Source organism: Elephas maximus, chromosome 19, assembly GCF_024166365.1.
Source record: "Elephas maximus indicus isolate mEleMax1 chromosome 19, mEleMax1 primary haplotype, whole genome shotgun sequence".
Taxonomy (NCBI): Eukaryota; Metazoa; Chordata; class Mammalia; order Proboscidea; family Elephantidae; genus Elephas; species Elephas maximus.
Window position 1 is genome coordinate 46278670 of NC_064837.1, and position 21428 is coordinate 46300097.

Below are 21428 nucleotides of genomic sequence, written 5' to 3' on the forward strand. Positions count from 1 at the left end.
TGCCACTCGGCGCCTCCCCCGCCGGGCTTGGGCTGCGCGGCGGCCGGGCGGCCCGGGTAGCTGGGCAAGCGGCGCGGAGGGGGCGAGCCCGGCGCGCTGGTCTCATTGTTGGGGAGGGGGGGCCCGTCGGGGCATGAGGGCGAGAGCACGGCGGGGGGGGCGGCCAGACAGAGCGAGCGAGGAGGAGGAGGAGGAGGACGCCGAGGAGGAGGAAGGAGGAGGCAAAGAAAAGAAGCGGCGGCGGCGGAGGAGGAGGAGGAGGGGGCGAGGAGGCGCGCGGCCCCCCGCTCCCTCCCTCCCCCCCTGACCCCCGACCCTTGCCGGCCGGCCCCCCGCCCCAGCCCCGGAGGGAGCTCATGGGAGTATGAAGGAGATGGTAGGAGGTTGCTGCGTATGTTCGGACGAGAGGGGCTGGGCCGAGAACCCGTTGGTCTACTGCGATGGGCACGCGTGCAGCGTGGCCGTCCACCAAGGTACGGGGGTGGCCCGCGGGGAGCGGCGGGACCCCGGGGCGGCGCGCGCGGGGCACCCCCAGCCGCGCCCTCGGGAGACCTCCCGGGGCTCGGGCGCCCCTCCCCCACTCCACCTGAAGGGAAGGGAGGCGTGGGGGCTCCCCCCGCCCCGTCCTAGGAGGACCGGGTCAGGCATTGTTTTCTTGCCTATTGTTCCAGTCCTGCGCCCCCCACCCCAAGTTGAGGGAGTTTGGGGAGAGTCTAGGGGGCAATGAGTCCACTCCCAGTGCCCCACAGCGCCTGTGTCGGGGCTGCTGGGGGCATGTTTACCTGCGAGGTGTCCCCTCCCGCCCGGTTATTTTGGTCCTGGCTCCGGGAAGGAGAGGTCAAGGGGGGCCACCCCCCTCCCGCTTCCGGATACTGGGAGGAGCGGAATTGGGAAGGGAGGAGAAGGGTCCCAGAGGAGAAGGGACTTCTAACATTCTCCGGGGAAGAGCTGAAGCTAGAAGGGAGGTTGTGCAGGGGGCCGGGAATGGAGAAGAGGGAGGCTTGGAGTTTCCCCCAGCAGCACATGGTTCGGGAGTTAACTCCTTGAGGAATCTTGCCCAGGGCGCAGGCTGGCATCTCCTGCCTGCCTGGCACAGCCAGCTGGGCCCCCCTTCCTGGGACAACCTTAATCCTGTGGCTGTCTGCCCTTCCCGCCACTCTTCTCTGGTTACCTGCTCTGTACCCGCCCTCAGCCTTGACTTTTAACCTGTATCTATGATAGTTAGGGTGAGAAGATGAGGTCCCTGGACCCCCGACTTTCCTGCCTCTTCCCTTACTGGCCCTTTAAGAAACGCCCCCCCCCCCCAACAGAACGTGTTTGGGTATCAGTGACTTATCCTTCCAGTTTCCTCTGTTCTGATGATGAGGACTGGGACTAGGCTGGAGCTGGAAAACCGGTCCAGAAAGGGCGTGGAGGGAGGATTTTCTAGAAGTTTAAGGCCAAGGACTCAGACTTCCCCCTGTTTGGGAGTACTGGCTGAATTGGTTGTGTGGCTGAAGGCTGGCCGTTTGCTGTTGGGCATTCATTGTGGTCCTCCTGTCTAGTGAGTGATCCCCAGGCTAGGGAGCATCCCCCCTGCAGGAAGTGGATCTAGCCATTTAGAGTACCCCCCACCTCCACCCCCATTCATCCCCCGGTTACTCTGGGAAAAAGCTGTTGGCTGACAGATTGGCTCCATGACTGTCCTCCTTCACCGCCAGCTTGCTATGGCATCGTCCAGGTGCCAACAGGACCCTGGTTCTGCCGGAAGTGTGAATCTCAGGAGCGAGCAGCCAGGGTGGTGAGTTCAAGACTCCCCTTCACTGTTCCCCTTCTCCTCCCACACACCTGAGCATCTCCTCCTGGCTGAGCAAGGAGACTGGCTGAGGCTAGGTAGGGTGGGACTTAGTTCTCACACAGAACTTCCTGTTTCCAGCACACCTATCACCAACCCCATCTCTCTCAGCTTATCCCTTACTCTGCCCCACCTCAGGCATGGGGCCTTTTGTTTTTGTTTGTATTTTTTGTTATGGAAAATTTCTAATCTGTAAGTAAGTAGAGGGAGTCATATAATGAGCCTCAGGTCCTCATCCCTCAATTTCAGCAAGTATCAATTCATGGTTAATTCTGTCTCCCCTATACTGTCTCCCATTCTCCACAGACATCTTATTATTTCATCCTGGGGCCCTTTGAAGGTATTTGGGGAGGGCCCAGCTCAGCAGCTTGCCACCCCCTTTTGAAAAGCACCTCCCTCAAACGCCTGTGCCTCCTTGTGTTGGCAGAGGTGTGAGCTGTGCCCACACAAAGATGGGGCATTGAAGAGGACAGACAATGGAGGTGAGGAAGCCCCCGAGCCCCAGGGCTCATCTGTCGAGGTCAGCAAGGCCCCCAGAGCGGGGGTCTCAGAAGGCAGGGGTGGACTGGGGTGGGAATGGATGCTGGCTTGCCCTTCTCTGGGTGGCATTGGAATCTGATGGGTGGGCTGAGGAGGAGGGGCCTATTCACAGTGTGGGCAGTAAGGGGTGGGGGGTCTCAGGCTCACCATCCACAGCTGAGGCTGGCCCCACACTGCCCCAGGCTGGGCCCACGTGGTGTGTGCCCTCTACATCCCCGAGGTGCAGTTTGCCAACGTACTCACCATGGAGCCCATCGTCCTGCAATACGTGCCTCATGATCGGTTCAACAAGGTGAGTGGCCCCTGCTGTGCTTCCTTATCAGGCCCCTTCCTTGGTCCATCCTTGGGTTCCTCCAGCTGTCTTCATCTAGTGTAATTTGATTCCACCCAAACAACACTTTCAGGGACCACAGAAGTTGGTGGGCACTTACCAGTGAACTGTCCTCCCACTGACAGATACACACACACATATACACACAGTGTCATGCTCTAAAACTCAAGACAGTAGGCTCTGTGGCCTGAGGGAATACATTTTACTCAGTGTCTACTATCTGTTAGGCCTGGTGCCAGGTGCCAGGCACAGAACGTTCAGTGTGGATCAGACAGATGTGCTTGACTAGGGTGGAATTTAGTTCTGTCACACAGGCCTTCTCATTTCCATCACTGCTGTTGGCAACGCCATCTCTCCCTCAGCTCATCCTGCCTCTGCTGAACATACATTTTTGTGGTGACGAGATTGTAAATAGCAATAAACAGACAAATAAAGTAAATGCAAAGTGTGGTAGGTACTGTGAAGAAAACAAACAAGGCACCAAAATTAATAATATCTGGTGAGGGGGCTTGCTTTAGGTAGTCAAGGGAGGAGAGATTTAGACTGAGACCGGAGGGATTCGAAGGAGCCAGCCTTGAGGAAGGAAGGTGGAGGTTACAGGTTCCAGGCAGAAAGAACAGCGTGTGTAAAGGCCCTCGGTTAGGAATAAGGTCACCAGTCAGCAAGGCAGACAGTCCCTGGCTTTACACAGCTCATTGTCCAGGACTGCATTGTCCAGTATAGTAGCCGCCACCCCATGTGACTACTTAAATTAGCTAAAATTAAGTAAAACGAAAAATTCAGTTCTTTAGTCACACTAGCCACGTTTCAGATGCGTAATAGCTCCTGTGACTAGTTGCTGCTGTATCGGGCAGTGCAGGTTACAGTGTCCTTCATAGCAGAAAATTCTATTAGACAGCACTGATCTAGGATCTCTGGGAGAGGTAGGAATTGAGGGAAAGGCCACAGGATTCCTTGGGCAGAAGGACGGAGTACCCTGGGAGAAGGGGATGATTGTCCTATGTCCTGCAGACATGTTACATTTGTGAGGAGCAAGGCCGGGAGAGCAAGGCAGCCTCTGGAGCCTGCATGACCTGTAACCGCCATGGATGTCGACAAGCTTTCCATGTCACCTGGTGAGACCCCTGCCTACCTGCCCTCCCCCCAGGGTGCTCAGAAACCAAGGCCAGCTGTGCCATCCCCCTTGGAGGTTATCCATGGACGGCTAAGAGCCTTCATCCCCGCTGCAGTCTCTTTCATGATGGCAGCCCTGCTTCTTTGGCTGGTCTTAGCCCACCCCAGCAGGGGTTCAGGAGGGCGGGAGGTAGGTGGCTGGTCTGGTCTGTAGCTGAGTTCTCGGGCTGGCCTCTTCCTCTCCCGGTTAGTGCCCAAATGGCAGGCCTGCTATGTGAGGAGGAAGTGCTGGAGGTCGACAACGTCAAGTACTGTGGCTACTGCAAATACCACTTCAGCAAGATGGTGAGTCTCATCTTCAGGGTATGAGCCGGCCAGTCAGCTATTGTGTAGAGGGTGTGGGCTTGGCCAGGCCCGGTGCCTGGTGCTAGGATAGGGATGGATGGGATCAGTCCTTGCCCTTGAAGAGGTCTCTACTGAATGAGGAACAAGTTAAATCACAGCCTCAGGGGTGTGAATCAGCTGAACCAAGCAGTCTGTCCCAGAGCACAGTGCAGACCCTGCCGGTCAAGAGTCTGAGAGGCTCCAAAGAGGTGGCACTTAACCTGAGTCTTGAAATGGAAATATAATGAGAGCCAACATTTTTTGGGACTTACCGTGTCGCAGTCTCTGTACCAAATGCTTTGCTTGTTATTTTGTGTAATCGTTCCAGCAATCCTAAGGACTAGGTGTACTGCGTTTTCCCTGCTTCACAGATGAGTGAACTGAGACCCACCAAAGTTATGTAACTTATCTCACAGTTGGTATATAGGGTTTAGAATAGGCAGTCTGACTTGAAAGCTCCTCAGGATCCTGCCAAGCAGGAACAGAGAGAAGCTCGTTCCAGGCAGAGGGACTGGCATGGACACAGGTCTGGAGATGAGAAAGAGCAGGAGTGATTAGAGAACAGGGTGTTTGGTGGGGACAAGGCAAGAGATGAGTCAAGGGAGCTCAGGCCAGGCCAGATCTGGGCTGGCTTCTGCCCCAGGCCTGTGGGGCCCGCGGAGAGGCCCCAGAAGGCATGCCGGCCCGCGTTTGTGGAGAGACCAGCGTGTTCCAGAAGCGAGAGGTGTTCTGGTGAGTAGGCTACAGCCTGACCGGGAAGCAGCTTGGACATCGCCCGCCCCCCCGCCCCTTCTCGCTACAGGCAGCCGGGAGATTTGTAAGTGGGGGAGTAACATGATCAGATTTGTGTTTTAGGAAGATTATCCTGGCAGCCGCTGGGAGGCTGGATCAGAGAGCCAGGGCTGGCGCTGGTAGACAGCTGCCAGGAGGGGGTTGATGGCCTGCAGAGGTAGACATCAGGACTGTTTCTAGGTAGACTCGCCTCAGCGTGGGGGTGGTGGAGAAGAAGAATCAAGGGTGACACCTAGGCTCCAGGCTCTAGACACTGGGTGGGTGGGGCTTGAATACCTAAGGGTACTGTGAGCAGGGAAGGCAGCTAGCTTCAGTAAGGGTGAGTACATGTTCTGGTTTGCCCTAGATGGTCCTGGTTTATGCTTGTTGCTCTGGTGTAATTATTAATAGCTCCCCCTTTTGTTTCCAACAGTATCCTAGTTTGGAGCATAAATTAGACTGTCACCTTGGCTTCACAGTTTGATGATAATTCAGGACAAATGGGGAGCTTGGTTTGGTTTACAGGAGGCCCCAAGTGGAAACATTCAGATTTGGTGGATGACAGGCCCCTAGGGGGTGGTAGTGGCAGCCCCAGGCTTGTAAGGCTGGGGGTGGAGTCCCCAGGGTGTCCACATGGGTAGGGTTAGCCGAGGTGTGAGGAGAGCCAGGAGAGAGGGGGTCCGGGGCTTGGCAGGGCAGGAGTGGTGCCCAATGCTGGGTAGGGATTGGGTCAGATAAGGCCTGGAATGAGCCCTTGGATTTCGCAGTTGGGAGGTGGTTGGTGACCAGAGAGGGAGCAGCTGCAGCCCTGGGACAGGTGGAAGCCATCAGCCAGGGCAGTAGGGAGTGTGTCAGCGGTGAAGGGAAGGAAGTGAAGACAAGGAGGTGAAGATGAGAAGGCCAGGCTCTGGCTGGAAGGAGAGGCAGCATGAGGGTTGCTTGCATTTTTGTTGTTGTTTACTTCCTCCTCCTTAAGGGCAGCATGCCCTTTAGGATAGAGGAACCACTGTGTTTGGTGGAGGGGATGGGCCAGGAACAGTGGAGAAGGGGGTGATGGCTAGAGAGAGGTGTATGGAGGGAGGAGGAGATGTGGGTGCAGAAAGCAGGGACTCCCCATGAAGGTCCGTGCATACCCCTTTACTCAGGGAGGGGAGCAGAGATGGTCTCTGACCCAGTCAGCCTGAGATGGGCCAGGAGGGTCCCATGGAAAGAATGGCAGGTGGAGAACAGGTGGCCCGAGCCCTGCCCTACCTCTGACTGTACCTTGCCAGGGGGCCGAGACAAGTCCTGCCTCTTCTGGGCCTCAGTTGCCAAATCTGTACATTGGATAAGCCAGTTGAGGAAGCACTGGGCTTTTCAGGCTGACGGTCCCCTCCTGCTGAGCAGAGAATCCTTGAAGAAAAGAAGTTTTCTTAGTGATGGGCTGGGGGTGACGGGGAGGGGAGCAGGAACTGGCCCCAGGATCATTTGACTTTCAGGAAACTTTTCTTAGACTAGTAAGAGGAGGATTTGGTAATTCCTCTTGTTCTCTCCCCTAGAAGACATCGAGGCACACTGGCGGGGGGGGAGGAGGAGGAGGAGGAGGAGGCACAGGGGGCAGTGGCAGTGGCTTCATCACTGGACGGAGAAGCAGATCAGCCTCGCCGTCCACCCAGCAGGAGAAGCACCCTACACACCACGAGAGGGGCCAGAAGAAGGTAAAAGTCGTCTCCCTCTCCCACCCACATTCATAAACACGCACCTCTTTCAAAAAGTGACCACAAGGTGCCCCCAAGGGCATGGAGCCTGTACCCTCCCTTCCTCTGAGGCCCCTGAGGGACAGGAGGGGGCTGAGGAAGTGAAACATGAGAGTTGTGGAGGGCGAAGTAAGGGCCTGGCCTCCCTGTGGCTCTTTGTGTGGTTCCCCTGCACCCTCCCAGCGGCAGGACAGTGTCCCCAAAGCCCAGCACGTTAGCACACGTCTCCACAGTCGAGCGTTGTGTCAGCCAGGTTTGTAAGTGTACCTGCCTGTGTTCGCACATGCCACGCATCACAGCCTGCCTGGTTCCCATCTCTCTGCACAGTTCCATGTACCCGGGTAGATGCACTTGCAGGTGGGCATGTGTGTGTGTGTGTGTGTGGTGCTCTCTGTCACTGGTGTGATAATGGGACAGGCTATTTTTAGCAGGCAGTGGGGAAGCAGGGGAGGGGCTGTTGGCTCTCGTAGGAACCTGTCTATGCCACTCCTGTCCAGCCAAAGTCCTGAGTTCCTCCAGAGAGGGAGATGACTCCCTGGAGACCCATCCCTGAAAGGGCGTCAGCTCCCCACGTCCACTTACCATACTCATTCTCACCCAAACAGCACCCTAACTCCAATATTTGGTCACCTTTTCCTCCCCAGAGCCGGAAAGACAAAGAACGCCTTAAACAGAAGCACAAGAAGCGGCCTGAGTCACCCCCCAGCATCCTCACCCCACCTGTCGTCCCCGCTGCTGACAAGGTACTGCTGCCCACATTCAGGAGGGATGGGGTCCTGGTCTGGCAGTGCTAGAGGGAGAGAGACAAGGTGTGAGGGGCCAGGGGTAGTTCAGGGACCTGGGCACTCTACCTGAAGCTTCAGGTTAAAGTGACCCCCTCCCACCGTCTCTACCTCCACGTACCTCTTCCAGTCCCCTGTTCCAGCCTAGAAAGGCCTATGATTCTCAGCCTTGCCAATCATTGACCAGTCATGAGGGTGGGGGTGGGCTGAAGGATACCCTGGTTGCTGGTTACTAGTTGTTCACATTGGTCTCTGTCCTGGGCTCTTCTCTGTGATGGGGGTACAGTACTCAGACCAGTTCTCCAAGTTCCTGGTCCCATTCCCCAAGAGATAGGCAGAGAGGGCCCCTTCTCTCTCACCCCTTCCCTGCTGTCAGGGAGACAACCAAAGCCTGTAGTCTACCCAAAATCCCACCCCATGCAGCTCGGAACTGAGAGTCCTAGCCATGGTGGCAAGAGGGACGGGGACAGGCTCTACCCAACACCCCTCCAACCTCCACCCATGGTGGCAAGGGGGACAGGGACAGGCCTCTATCCAACACTCCCAACCTCTACCCATCCCACCCCTCCCACAGGGCTATGGTATGTCAGGTCTGTCTCCAGCAATGGGCAACATCTGGATTAGCAACCAGAAGGCCCTACCTGGGGCCAGGGAGTCTCTAATCCAAGCCAGAGCAGCCATCCTTCCCACCTGCCCTCCCCATAGAAGAACTGGGAGCTGGAGAAAATGCTTCCTCCTGTCGCCTATTATTGCCCCGTTCACTTCCACACTCCCCCCAACCCCCAGACAGTTGGCAGAGCCCTGGGCATCTTTGCAGGAGGCTCAGGTATCAGGTTTCTAGGGTGATGTTGCTGTGGCAACTGTCCCAGTAACCCTGTCTCTCTTCCCTGCTTCCCAGGGCTCACCTGGCAGAGCTTGCTGTCCATGCCCTCTGACCTTTCCCAGGGGCCTACAGCCCTGCATTAGCGCTGCGGACAGGTGGAGAGACAGGGCCAGAGCCCTGGGAGTTCCCCCAGTGGCTGGGTATCCCCTTGGACATGCTGGAGCACTCTGCCCAGCACCCTCCACACCCCAGCATTTCAGCTACCCCTCCCCCCAGCCCCTCTCCTCTCTAGCTCTCAGGACCACATCTGGCTTTCTTCCCATTCCAGCTGTTTAAAAGAACAAAGAGGAAGACAGACCAGGGCTCCACCCAGGGAGGGCCGCATAGGGTGGCTCTCATTCCCCCTCCATTCTCCTTCTAGCATCTGTTCATTCAGGACATGTTTACTGAACTGGCCTCCACCAGGGAGTGGGCCAGGTCCTAGAAGCCCAGGACAAAAAGCACCATCCCTGGCTATAACAACAAGTGCTAGCTCACTCAGCACATGTCAGGCTCTCTAGGCTAGAGTGGGGATGGAAGGGTGCACAGGGATTAGCTCATTGAATCCTCAAGACAATGTAGTAAAGTAGGTATTAACTCTACTTAATTTGTTTTTAATGGATGAAGAAACTGAGGCACAGAGAGGTTAAGTAGTTTGCCTAAAAGCACACAGCTAGTAAGTGGTGCATTTGAGATTTGAACCAGACAGCCTGACTCAAGGGCCTATACTTTTATCTACCATAGAACACTGTTCTTTGCAGTATATTAATAGCAGTTATTAGTTAGAATCAAGCCATTTTTTGTCCCTATACTACGTGTGTGACATTATGTTACTTATAAGTCTGTAATTAAGCATAATTAGCCCTGTAAGGAAACTGAAGAAACTTAAATGAGATTGAGACTTGCCAGTAAATGGCAGAGCCAGCCAGCTCAAGCTCCTCTCTGTCCCACTTCAGGCAGGGGCCATGTTTCTTCCACCACCGCCCTGCTGCCCTCACAGGGGTCCCTGGCCTGGGACTCAGGGACAGTTCATTTCAGTACAGTATGGCAACTGTTGACATGGCAGATGTGGGTACATTAAAAAAAAAAACAAAAACCCAACCCATTGCCATCAAGTCAGCTCCAACTCATAGAGACCCTATAGGACAGAGTAGAACTGCCCCATAGAGTTTCCAAGGAGTACCTAGTGGATTCAAATTCCCGACCTCTTGGTTAGCAGCTGTAGCTCTTAACCGCTACACCACCAGGGTTTCCTATGGGTACATGGTGCCGTGGAAATAAGAGGACAGAGTGACTTGTTCCACCCCAGGTATCCAGGGAGGCTTCCCAGACCAGGGGACTTCCAAGCTGGATTTTGAAGGATAAGGAGAAGTTGCCTAGGAAGAGTAAGGCCAGGGTCTCCTGGCAGAGAGCTCAGCTCATGCAAGTTCAGGTTGTATAGGAAGAGCCCTAACTAGTCAGCGGATGGGGAGTGAGCCAGGTAGCTGCAGCTCAGAATGAGCAGGGAGGGAGTAGTAGGAGTTAGAGGGCCCAAGGATGGGGCCAGGGAAACCCATTCTCCCTGTGGCTCCTCTTCCCTGCTCATTCCACTTTCCAGCACAGGTCCAGCCCTTTCAGGCCCCTCTGGATACTTCTTGGCAGAGCCCTGGGGGTGCAGTGTTTAAGAGCTCGACTGGTAACCAAAATGTTGGCAGTTCAGATCCACCAGCCACTCCTTGGAAACCCTATGGGGCAGTTTTATTCTGTCCTTTGAGGTCACTATGAGTCAGAACTGACTTGACAGCAATGGGTACAGTATGGGCAGATATTTCTTGAATGAAAGAGCAAATGAACAGATATGTGAGTAAATCAGTACTGACTCTGGGACTGTTTTCATCTCTTCCCTGCCCAGCATCATCCCTACTTAGGGGGAATGACACCTTCTTGAGTTCAGAGCTCTCCCCTCTACCTCATACCCAGGAGTACCCCAGCTCTGGGCCTGGAAGTCCTTCATGAAGCTAACTCTGGGCTCTTCCAATCGAACCCCAGGTCTTGTGCTCACCTGCTCTGCCCCCAAGTAGGGGTAAGCCCAGGCTCTGGGCAGCCCTGTAGAGCCTTCCTCTCTCCTCTCTTCTCCCGCCTTCAGGTCTCCTCCTCGGGTTCCTCCTCCTCCCACCACGAGGCCAGCAGTCAGGAGACCTCGGAGAGCAGCAGGGACTCAAAGGGGAAAAAGTCTTCCAGCCATAGCCTGAGTCACAAGGGGAAGAAACTGAGCAGTGGAAAAGGTGTGAGCAGTTTTACCTCCGCCTCCTCTTCCTCTTCTTCTTCCTCCTCTTCCTCCTCTGGGGGTCCCTTCCAGCCTGCAGGTGAGTATGGGGGTCCTGGAGGAGGCTGGGAGGGGGGAACAGCCTGTTGGCCTGAGCTTTCTCACCAGCGCTTTTGCATACCTAATTTGCATCTCATTTACTTCTTCAGTCAGTTCAGGATAAAGATAGGGTATCCCCACCAATGACTCCTCTCTGAACCTCCCCTCAGCCCTTCCCTCCCTCTCAGGGCTCACCCCTTCACCCCCATAACCTTATTCATTGTCCTCCACACTGTGCTGCTAGGTGCCATCTTGAAAGCACCAACACTAATGTTCCCTCTTATACCCTGCTGTTATCCAGGGAAGTCATTAGTGTGGGAGTTATTCTCCTCCCACTTTGTTACAGGTGGGAAAGCTGGAGAGAGGGTCTTGGCTCAGGACACAGAAACAGTTAACAGCAGAGCTCAGTCAGGAAAGCAGGCTGCCCCCTCTGCCCCCTACTCCAACCAGAGTTCTCTCCACCCTTGTCTATGGGGAGAGGAACAAGTGAGGGGTCTGGGGTCTAGCTATAACTCGCTTTTCCTCTGCACAGCCTCATCCCTGCAGAGCTCCCCTGACTTCTCTGCATTTCCCAAGCTGGAGCAGCCAGAGGAGGACAAGTACTCCAAGCCCACGGCCCCCACCCCTTCAGCCCCACCCTCTCCCTCAGCCCCTGAGCCCCCCAAGGCTGACCTCTTTGAGCAGAAAGTGGTATTCTCTGGCTTTGGGCCCATCATGCGATTCTCCACCACCACCTCCAGCTCAGGCCGGGCCCGGGCTCCCTCCCCTGGGGACTATAAGTCTCCCCATGTTGCTGGGTCTGGGCCCTCAGCAGGCACTCACAAGCGGATGCCCACACTGAGCGCCGCCCCTGCGCCTGCTGAGGAGATCCCTGAGACAGGCCTGAAGGAGAAGAAGCACAAAGCCAGCAAGAGGAGCCGACATGGACCAGGCCGTCCCAAGGGCAGCCGGAACAAGGAGGGCACTGGGGGCCCAGCTGTTCCCTCCCTGCCTAGTGCCCAGCTGGCTGGCTTCACCGCCACAGCCGCCTCACCCTTCTCTGGAGGCTCCCTGGTCAGTTCCGGCCTGGGTGGTCTGGCCTCCCGCACCTTTGGGCCTTCTGGGAGTCTGCCCAGCCTAAGCCTGGAGTCCCCCTTACTGGGGGCAGGTTAGTGACCCCTCAGGAAGAGGGAGATCCTGGCCCAGCCAGTCTAGTGAGGGGACAGAGGCATAAACAGGCAGAGGGAAATGTGATATTAACTGCTCCAAAGAACTGGGATAAAGGATGAAGGCGACAGTTGCCTCCAAGACACTCCCCACACCAGTCTTTTACATGGCTATAGTGGGAGAGATTGGGGTAGATTGCCAGTAGGACTTAGCAAGTTTTGGGAGGGGAATTTGAAAACCTAGGAATTCCCCAGGGCAGGGCAGCTTAATAAGGAGGCATGTCAAGCTGACGTCACCCAGGTGAAAAGTGACATTTTTGCAGCCAGATGGTTAAAGTGATGTGTGTGGCCAGATCCAGGGGAGTATTCTCCCTGGGAAGGGGCTGCACCAAACACTTGACTGAGGAGGGGCCTGGGGGCAGTGACCATAAGCTTCCCTCATTGTGCCCACAGGCATCTACACCAGTAATAAGGACCCTATCTCCCACGGTGGTGGGATGCTGCGGGCTGTCTGCAGCACCCCCCTCTCCTCCAGCCTGCTGGGGCCCCCAGGAACCTCTGCCCTGCCCCGCCTCAGTCGCTCCCCATTCACCAGCACCCTCCCCTCCTCTTCTGCTTCTATTTCCACCACTCAGGTGAGGCCACACTCCTGGGCTCCTTCATTGGGCAAGTGGGGGCGGGTTGCTGAGCATCCCAGCCCTCCATGGGTATTTTAGTCTGAGAGATTGGGCTTAATCACTACCAGAACATCTCCCTCTGCCTGCTCTCCTCTCTGACACACCTCCTCACTTCATCCCCACAACCCAGTACACACACTTGTGCCCTAGATCCAAGAATAACCACATGCTGGACTCTGTCTCCTTTCTTTCAGGTGTTTTCTCTGGCTGGCTCTACCTTTAGCCTCCCTTCTACCCACATTTTTGGAACCCCCATGGGCGCTGTTAACTCCCTCCTCACTCAAGCCGAGAGCAGCCACACAGGTATGCCAGTTTCTGACCCCATTACTCTTCCTTCCCAAAGGTCTGAGGGGCACTCCTGCATGTGGCCCCAGAAAAGATGCAAGGGCTTTCTGGCTGCCCCCCCCTCTGTTCACCCTGCAAAACAATAACATCATACACAACAAACCAGGATACTGCTTCACCTTAGAGCCTGGTGAGGGGGCAGGGCAGGGCAAAATCACTGCTCCATCTGGGCAGAAGTAGAGAGAAATGACTTGCTCTAGGAACTGAGGTAGAGAATGCCAGAGCCAGAACTCAAATTGTGGGTTCATGACTCCAAGCACAGTGCTCTTAACCATTGCAGTGTAGCTCCTCCCTCACCTTTTCGTGACCTCTTAGTATGTCCTTGGGATCAGTGTTTCCAGAGGTCCCATCAGTTGGGCAACCTGCTCATCGGGTATTTAGGAGTTAAAGGGGTGGACCTCGAGCTCCCCTCCCTCTTCCTAGAGAGTCAGCCCAGCTGCAGAAAGCTCATTGGTGGAAGACACCACACCAACTATTGGGTTGGGGGGCAAGGTTTGCTGACTGGCCTCCAGTTCGGGTAGGCCTTCTTAAAGAGAACGAATCCAACTCCAGGTTTAAGACCCAAAGAAAAGGGTGATAGTATTTCCCAAAACACAAATTGGGATTCTGGAGCCCAGAAATGGGTTTTGCCTTCCGACTTGTGAATATAAGAGTTTTGTGAGTATAAAAAGTCACAAAACTAATCATAATAGCTACAATTACAGGCTTGCTTCATGCCAGCTAAATGCTTCACATTTATTATCTTAGTTTAATTCTCATAACAGTCACTTCAGAGAAGTTAGGTATATTCCCAACATCACACAGTGTCAGACCCAAGGTCTGTTTTAACCTCAGATTTTTATATCTCTGAGGCTCCCTGGAAAGAAACTGGGAGGTGGATCTGAAAGTAACCAAGTAGTGGGAGCTTTTCACCTAGAGAAAGAGGAAGAGATCGGATCCCTAGACCTTGCTTCCCAGCGCCTTCCACCTTGAACTTCTGGTCTGGGGTTGGGAGATCCTGGTCAAGGGGTCTGCTGTGAGGTCCCTGGTCACGCACCCACCTCCGGGACGGGGCTGCGAGACGGACAGCATCCTAGCCCTACTGATCCCTGCTCCTCCTTCTCTTTCCAAGAGCCAGACCTGGAGGACTGCAGCTTCCGGTGTCGGGGGACCTCCCCCCAGGAGAGTCTGTCTTCCATGTGAGGGAGGGGGCAGCGGCTGGGGGAGGGAAGGGGAGGAGGGCTGGAGAGACACCTGGGGGAGAAAGGGGTAGAGATGCGGGCACCGGGGGAAGGAGGGGATCAAGGGGACAGATGGAATCCCTGGGAGGAGGGGAGACTGGAGTAGGGGTGTGAGGTAAGCCTGAGCCTGGTCTTCCCTTCTGACCCAGGTCCCCTATCAGCAGCCTTCCCGCACTCTTCGACCAGACAGCGTCTGCGCCCTGCGGGAGCGGCCAGTTAGACCCCGCGGCCCCCGGAACAACTAACATGGAGCAGCTGTTGGAAAAGCAGAGCGACGGCGAGGCCGGCGTCAACAGTGAGGAGGGGTGGCGCCGGCCTGGGAGAGCTCCCCTAGGACCCCCGGGCCCTGTCACTTTTCTCCTTGAGGTCCCCAAACGTCTTTAAGGTTCCGCCCCTAGGCCCCGCCCCCAGCCTGATCTCTAACCCAACCCAGACCTCACCTTCACCTCTAGCAAGGCTCTGCTCTGCCGGGGCCCTCGCGGCTGTCTGGCTCGGAGTTCACCTGTGTCCGCCGCTAGGCCCACCTCCCCGCCAGGCCCCGCCCTCCAGGGCCCTCCGGCCCCGCCCCTTGCTCCGCCGTGGGCCCTGGCCCCGCCCCCTGTCGCGCGGTGCCACATCCCTCCGGCCCCAGGCGCTCAGCTCTCGCCCTCTTCCGCAGTTGTGGAGATGCTGAAGGCGCTGCATGCGCTGCAAAAGGAAAACCAGCGGCTGCAGGAGCAGATCCTGAGCTTGACGGCCAAGAAGGAGCGGCTGCAGATTCTCAACGTACAGCTCTCCGTACCCTTCCCTGCCCTGCCTACTGCCTTGCCTGCTGCCAACGGCCCTGTCCCCGGCCCCTACGGCCTGCCTCCTCAAGGTGAAGGGACCTCGCCAACCTGGGGCAGGAGGATGCTGCCAGCTGGTCTGAACTGGCCGACCCCAATCTCTGACCTCCCTCCTCGATCCTCCTCCCTCAGCTGGCAGCAACGACTCCCTGAGCACCAGCAAGAGCCCTCCAGGGAAGAACAGTCTTGGCCTGGACAACTCACTGTCCACGTCCTCCGAGGTGGGCGCCCGCTGCGGGGGGCGTGGGGAGAGGGAGGGGGCCCTGGGGCAGCTGCCGCTATCCAAGGCTGGACCGGGCAGAGATTGGCTGAGCAAGTGATTGCTCGATTGGCTCCTTCATTAAACAAATAATAATAATCAAGTGCCTACTTTGTGCCAGGCGCTAGCTAAGCATGAAGTAAACAAAACGAACATAGTCCTGCCTCTAAAGGTAGACCAAATCCAAAGAGACGGTAAATAATTACAAACTGGGAGAAGTGCTAAGATGGAAATAAACTGAGAACTGTGAGGGAGAATGGGCGGGGGGGATTGTTTTGTAGATACAGTGGATACAGAAGTCTTCTTTGAGAAGTGCTGATAAAGGGTTCATTATAGCGCCTTACCCCAAATCACCCCGCTATAATTGGTGGCGGTTGGGGGAGCAGTTGCTGTTGTTGTGTTGTGGTAATTATTGGAATCAAACAGACTGGATTCTTATTTTCTCTCTGCTATTTATTAAGTGTGTGGTTGGACAATAATGATCCTAACAATAGCTAACATTTATTGGAAACTTACCTTGTGTTGGGCCCCACGCTGAGATTTTAATTTGTTGATTTATTTAGTCTTCACACTAACCCTGTAGAATATGCACTATTACCCCCGTGTTATGAGTGAGGAAACCAAGACAAGGCCACACATACCATTGCATTGTGGAGGTGGCATTTGAACCTGAGCCTTTCACTCCAGCTGCCATGCTCTTGTCTGCGGTTACTTAACCTGTGTAAGAATCAACAGCTTCACCCAGAACATAGGAGAATAACAAGATAATACAGGCCAAGCACTAAACCTTGGGTTTAGTTCACTAGATGGTTACTATCTCTGTCCTTTATTATTAAACAAGGGTGATGAGGGGTGCTGGATCCCTAGGAAGTGCTCAGTAAACATGATTTGTGAAGACTGAATTCTTAGCCTTCATCTCTGGGCCTTGCTTCTTTCTTCAGGGTGGCCCTGCCTGGGGGGTGAGGCATGGGTGGCTGCACTCTGTGAGAATGCTGGTGGGTGCTGGGCCGGGGGCCAGAAAAGGCATGCTGGCCCCTTGCCCCTCTGACCCCTCCCTTCCCCCTCCCTCCCCAGGACCCACACTCAGGCTGCCCAAGCCGCAGCAGCTCGTCGCTGTCCTTCCACAGCACGCCCCCACCGCTGCCCCTGCTCCAGCAGAGCCCTGCTACTCTGCCCCTGACCCTGCCTGGGGCCCCTGCCTCGCTCCCACCCCAACCGCAGAACGGGTTGGGCCGGGCAGCTGGGGCAGCAGGGCTGGGAGCCATGCCCATGGCTGAGGGGCTGCTGGGAGGGCTGGCGGGCAGTGGGGCCCTGCCCCTCAATGGGCTCCTGGGGGGGTTGAATGGGGCTGCCGCCCCCAACCCTGCGGGCTTGAGCCAGGCTGGCGGGGCCCCCACGCTGCAGCTGCCAGGTTGTCTCAACAGGTGAGGGGAGAGCTAGCCCTGGGGAAGGGAAGGGGGGAGGCTGCTCTGGAAGGGATTGCCCCCCTAATATCCACAATCTCCAAAAAGGAAAAACATTTTCTAGTCTTATAGGATAGAGAACCCTAGTCCTTTCTTGGCCTTTAGGCACAGACATGGTCACTCCCTAGACTACTGGATGTGAGTGCCCTCTGGATGGTAGTCTTCTACCCAATCTAGGATTACCTTTTGAGGAAGTTTTTCCATCTAACTTGTGTTCCTCCGTCTGTGCACTCTGAGTTCAGTCTCTTTCTCTTTAGATCTCTAAAATTACACATCCCTGCTTCTCTCCATCTGGGTCTGAGGAGTCTGGGAGCTTGGCGGGTAGAGTGGGGTGGGGGGACAGGAACATTTCCCTGCCCCTTCCCCATAGTTGGTGTTTGTCCCCCTTCTTCAGCCTAACCGAGCAGCAGAGACACCTCCTTCAGCAGCAAGAGCAGCAGCTCCAGCAGCTCCAGCAGCTCCTGGCCTCCCCGCAGCTGACCCCGGTAATGCCTCTCCCTCCCTGGCCACCTTAGAGGCCCACTCTGCTTACCTGCCCCCAGCTAAGGATTGCTATCAAGGCACCCCTGGGGCATTGGGGGAGGGATGTCATAGTGGTCCCAGATCACAGCCTAGCGAGGGGATCCAGAGGGTGGTGAGTCCTCAGTTACTGAGTATTTCTAACCCCAGCCTCTAGAATCTTCAGGGAGGAACTTCGTGGTCTGTGGGGGGTGGGTGGCTGAGCAGGTGATACCCACCCCCCCATCAGGAGCAGCTTCCTTTGGGCTGTCTCATGCGGGATTCTGCCAAGATTTCCTTTGGAGAAAAGAAGTTTTGCCTTTTAAAAACAAAGGAGTTAAAAAAAAAAAATAGAGAAAAAAAAAAGCACTTTTTGTAAATGCACATTAGAAAGGTACACAAGAAACCAATTCAATTGGTTTTCTGTAGGGACCAAATGGGAACAGGGATAGGAGCAAGATTTCATAATGTAGACCTTGATACATTGGGTTTTAAAAACACTGAGAATACTCTGTCTAGCAAAACAGAAAGAAATGAATCTTCAGTGTAATAGACAAAATAAAAAATGGGGGGGCATTGAAAAGCGTTGATCTAGGTTAGTGTTTTTCAGCTTGGGGGGATACCACTCCTGGGGGCATTTATGGTTGTCACATTGACCGGGGAACAGATTGCACTTTAGTGGGCAGGGGACAGGGATGTTGACTGTCCTGCACTTGGCCTGTGGTACTGCAAGGGCAACCACTTTCTTGTTCTGGTGGGGAGAGTGAGGCCAAGGGTGGGAAGTTAGAGACAGAACCCTGACTATCTCTAGGTCTCCTGCCTTGTGGGATGGGGCCTGGGCCAGGCAGGCCAGTCTGGCAGTAGGGAGAAACCGTGGGGAGCCCCAGCCAGTGCATTCTCTGGTACCCTTGCAGGAACACCAGACTGTCATCTACCAGATGATCCAGCAGATCCAGCAGAAGCGGGAGCTGCAGCGGCTGCAGATGGCCGGGGGCTCCCAGCTGCCCATGGCCAGTCTGCTGGCAGGAAGTTCAACCCCGCTGCTGTCTGCAGGCACCCCTGGCCTGCTGCCCACAGCGTCTGCACCACCCCTGCTGCCTGCCGGAGCTCTGGTGGCCCCCTCACTAGGCAACAACACAAGCCTCATGGCCGCAGCAGCTGCGGCTGCAGCAGTAGCAGCAGCAGGCGGACCTCCAGTCCTCACTGCCCAGACCAACCCCTTCCTCAGCCTGTCGGGGGCGGACGGCAGTGGCAGTGGTCCCAAAGGAGGGGTGAGTATGAGGTCCAGGGCCTTCCTGTCCCCCTGGGAAGACAGGTCTCAAGCAGGTGGCTTCAGGTGCATCATCAGAAGGAGAACGGAAGCAACCCCTAGGTCAGCAAAGTACCCTGTCCAGACCCTCTGGAGCACATGCCTCTGTTAGCACATGGGTGCCCTCATGCAGATCCAAGAGAGATACACTCTGAGCATGGGCTAGTAGTAAAAGCAGCAATTAGGAAATGGCATTCCTCTGGGAAGACCAATTAGAAAAGGCTGTTTCCTGTCTAAGCAGACCAATTAGAAAAAGACCCTCTGGTAGACCAATGAGAGAAAAGCCTTCTGTTCTCTGAAGGTGCACAGCCTGAGCCAGGGCGCTGGCCTTGGCTGGCATATACCTGCTCAGCTGAGTGCCCTGTACAGGGTACCCTCCCCACTCCTACACATTGGCCCTGGCATGCACCTGCCAGAGCCTAGACCAGAGGTTCAGCCAGGCTCCATTTCTGTACCCTACTGTAGCTTTCTTGGTCCAGGAAGCTGTTTCCAACTGGGGCGTCAGGGTCGGACACCTTCCCAAACCCCAGCTTGCCTTCCTCTCTTTCCAGACCACTGACAAAGGAGCCTCAGCTAACCAGGAAAAAGGCTAAATCCACCCACACCCCTCCTGAGCCCCCAGGTGGAGGGGGCAATCCTGGCCTGAGGAATCCTAGCCTGGAGCAGGCACCTGCACCCAGACACTGGAGAGCCCTGCCCCAGAGCATGTGTTGGGGAGGCTCAGGGAGCAGTGGCCATTCCTGGTGCCAAGGACTGAGAGTGAGAGGGGAGTCCTTGCCCGCCTGGTCCCCTCCTCCTCTGCACTGGCCCCTTTGTGAGGGGCATGGAGGGAGGGCAGGCTCTAAGCCCACCTAGAAGCCCCTACCCTCAGCAAATGTTTTGGGGTCCCCCAGAGGGCAAGGTGGGCCATGGCATAAGTGGGGGTTCAGTTAACCCCTCCACATAAAATGGATCAGCACTTGAGTGGGGACAAGTAGAGGGATAGGCCTTGGGCAGTCCCTGACCCAGCACAGAAGTTCTTTATGGAAGAAGGGTAGCCCGGTTTTTCCTGCCATTTCTTCCGCAGATGGCGAAAGAAGGGATCCCTTGGACTGTTTCTTGCTGCCCCTATACCTCCAACAAGGGTCACAAGCTGAGCTTGTAAAAGCCTAGAGATGTAGGGGGCTGAGGAAGTGGCAGGATATCATCAAAGTCAGCCCAAGCCTCCCCGCCTCTTGGGGCCCCCTTGATGAGTCAGGGGAGAGCAGGTGGGGAGAAGCCTCCGCTGTCCTTGGTGCCCCTGTCCCTTGTTTGCACTATTGGATTTAGGAGTGCTGAGGGTGGGGAGTGGAGCTGTGACTCACAGAGCACGTGTGCGTGTGTGTGCGTGTGTGTGCGTGTGTGTGTGTGTGTGTGTCAGTGTTGGTCCGTCTCCCCCTGGACCTGTGCCAGTTGAGGGCAGGCATAGGAGCAATGGTCTGATGAGGCAGCTCCAGAGCAGGGAGTTCTCAGCTCTTGTTTGCACCCTCTCCACCACACCAACTTTGGTCCCATTCTGGGGCATGAACGGTTAACAAAAACCAGAACAGTACTCCAATATTGGAGAGTAACTGGAGGCTGGGGGCTTTGAATCAGGGTAATATCCCACCTTTCCTCCCCCAGACCCACATGGTCTCAGTGCTCCCTCAGGGCCCCCCTCCCCCACTGAGAGTTCGGTCCTGTTTCCCTGGCACAGGGGAGCCCCACGAATTGGGGGTGGGGCCAGGGAGTGTAAAGTGCCCCTTCCTGTAGCAAAAGCCTCTCCCAGAATCAGCTAGCCTGCCTTCCTGTGCCCCATCCCCACCCCACCAACCAGGGGAGAACTTCTAACAACTGCTCCCTCACCCACCAGCTGTTTCCCCTGGGGTATAGTGGGCATTTTTCACCTTAAAGAGCCCCCACCTGCCCAGGACCACCAAAGGCGAGGGGCCGGTGGGACAGGCAGGAGAGAGGACAGGTTGAAGACTGTGTATGTGTTTCAGTTGCACTGGGGTTGGAGCCCGGGGAGGCACTTCCGCCTTCCCTCAGGCTCTTGTCTTGTCAGTCTCTGCATGTGTGGGTTTTCTTTGTGTGTTTCTGTTTGGGTTTTTGTTGTTGTTGGTTTTTTTTTTTTAAATAAAGAAAAGAAGACGTGTATATTTTTGGGAACGACAGAAACGTAGTGCAGATATATTTTTGCCTGTGCTGCTCAACTGGTTTTTTTCTGATACTGAAAATAATATTAATATTCCTGTTGATAAGACTTTGTAATATGTTAAAAAAAATATGTTAGGGAGTGGATAATGGAGGGGTTGGGGTGGGATCCTTCAGAGGCAATTTCTTAGGCACCTGTAAGGGCTTGGGGTTGGGGGGCAGTTGTGAGGACCTCAGAAATACTCACCTTTTTTTAATGCTAAATATCAGTTAGAAATGATAGGGTGGGATCCTTCAGAGGCAATTTCTTAGGCACCTGTAAGGGCTTGGGGGTGGGGGGCAGTTGTGAGGACCTCAGAAATACTCACCTTTTTTTAATGCTAAATATCAGTTAGAAATGATAGCATTGGACATCTTATGTGTCTTAATCTTACCAAGCTCTTTAACTCCCTGTACTTAAACCGCTGGGGAAAAAAACAAAAAACCTTCAGAGATTCTTGGAAGAGTTGCTCATTCACACCCACGCCCTTGCCCAAGGCTGGCCCACTTAGAGCTGAAGTGAATTACTGTTCTAGATAGTAAGGGAAGTGAGTCCACCCAAGGCAGCTGTGGTTGAGATTGAGAAGTCCACAAGATTTAGTGCGCTGGAGCACTCCCCCCTTCCCCCGCCCCAGCACGCTTCTCCCCTCCTGTAACTGGAGAGTCTGGGGGTCCTAACACTCAGTCTAAGCTTTCTAGCTTTCCCAAGCCCTTCACATTCCCCAGGCCAGCAGGCAGTGACCAGTTGGATTTGAAGGGACCAGGGCTGTGTATGGATTGTCCTCCTCTTTCCCCATTTTG

The 21428-nt window shown here is 55.3% G+C and overlaps 1 protein-coding gene across 5 annotated transcripts; it reads left to right on the forward strand.

Moving 5' to 3' along the window:
• The first annotated feature begins 286 nt into the window (after positions 1-286).
• Positions 287-20785, forward strand: MLLT6 (MLLT6, PHD finger containing). 5 transcript variants are annotated; one of them, XM_049859848.1, is made up of 20 exons: positions 287-473; positions 1701-1780; positions 2262-2316; positions 2557-2666; positions 3717-3820; positions 4070-4163; positions 6512-6670; positions 7354-7452; positions 10479-10698; positions 11230-11844; positions 12296-12477; positions 12714-12822; positions 13976-14042; positions 14234-14379; positions 14743-14940; positions 15041-15129; positions 16242-16591; positions 17025-17115; positions 18043-18399; positions 18989-20785. In XM_049859848.1, the coding sequence occupies exons 1-20, from the start codon at positions 365-367 to the stop codon at positions 19028-19030; spliced, it is 3276 nt and encodes a 1091-aa protein (XP_049715805.1). In that variant the 5' UTR covers positions 287-364; the 3' UTR covers positions 19031-20785. The 5 variants fall into 5 exon arrangements, with proteins under 5 accessions (XP_049715805.1, XP_049715807.1, XP_049715806.1 ...); XM_049859850.1 differs by having other exon boundaries at positions 10479-10617; XM_049859849.1 differs by having other exon boundaries at positions 6515-6670.
• The last annotated feature ends 643 nt before the right edge of the window (positions 20786-21428 follow it).

Excerpts from the sequence above, each read along its gene's own strand:
- MLLT6 (XM_049859848.1), top strand. The coding sequence starts at position 365 with ATGAAGGAGATGGTAGGAGGTTGCTGCGTATGTTCGGACGAGAGGGGC. Across the intron at positions 6,671-7,353 it reads ACGAGAGGGGCCAGAAGAAG|AGCCGGAAAGACAAAGAACG; the intron begins GTAAAAGTCGTC and ends TTTCCTCCCCAG. Across the intron at positions 7,453-10,478 it reads TCGTCCCCGCTGCTGACAAG|GTCTCCTCCTCGGGTTCCTC; the intron begins GTACTGCTGCCC and ends TCCCGCCTTCAG.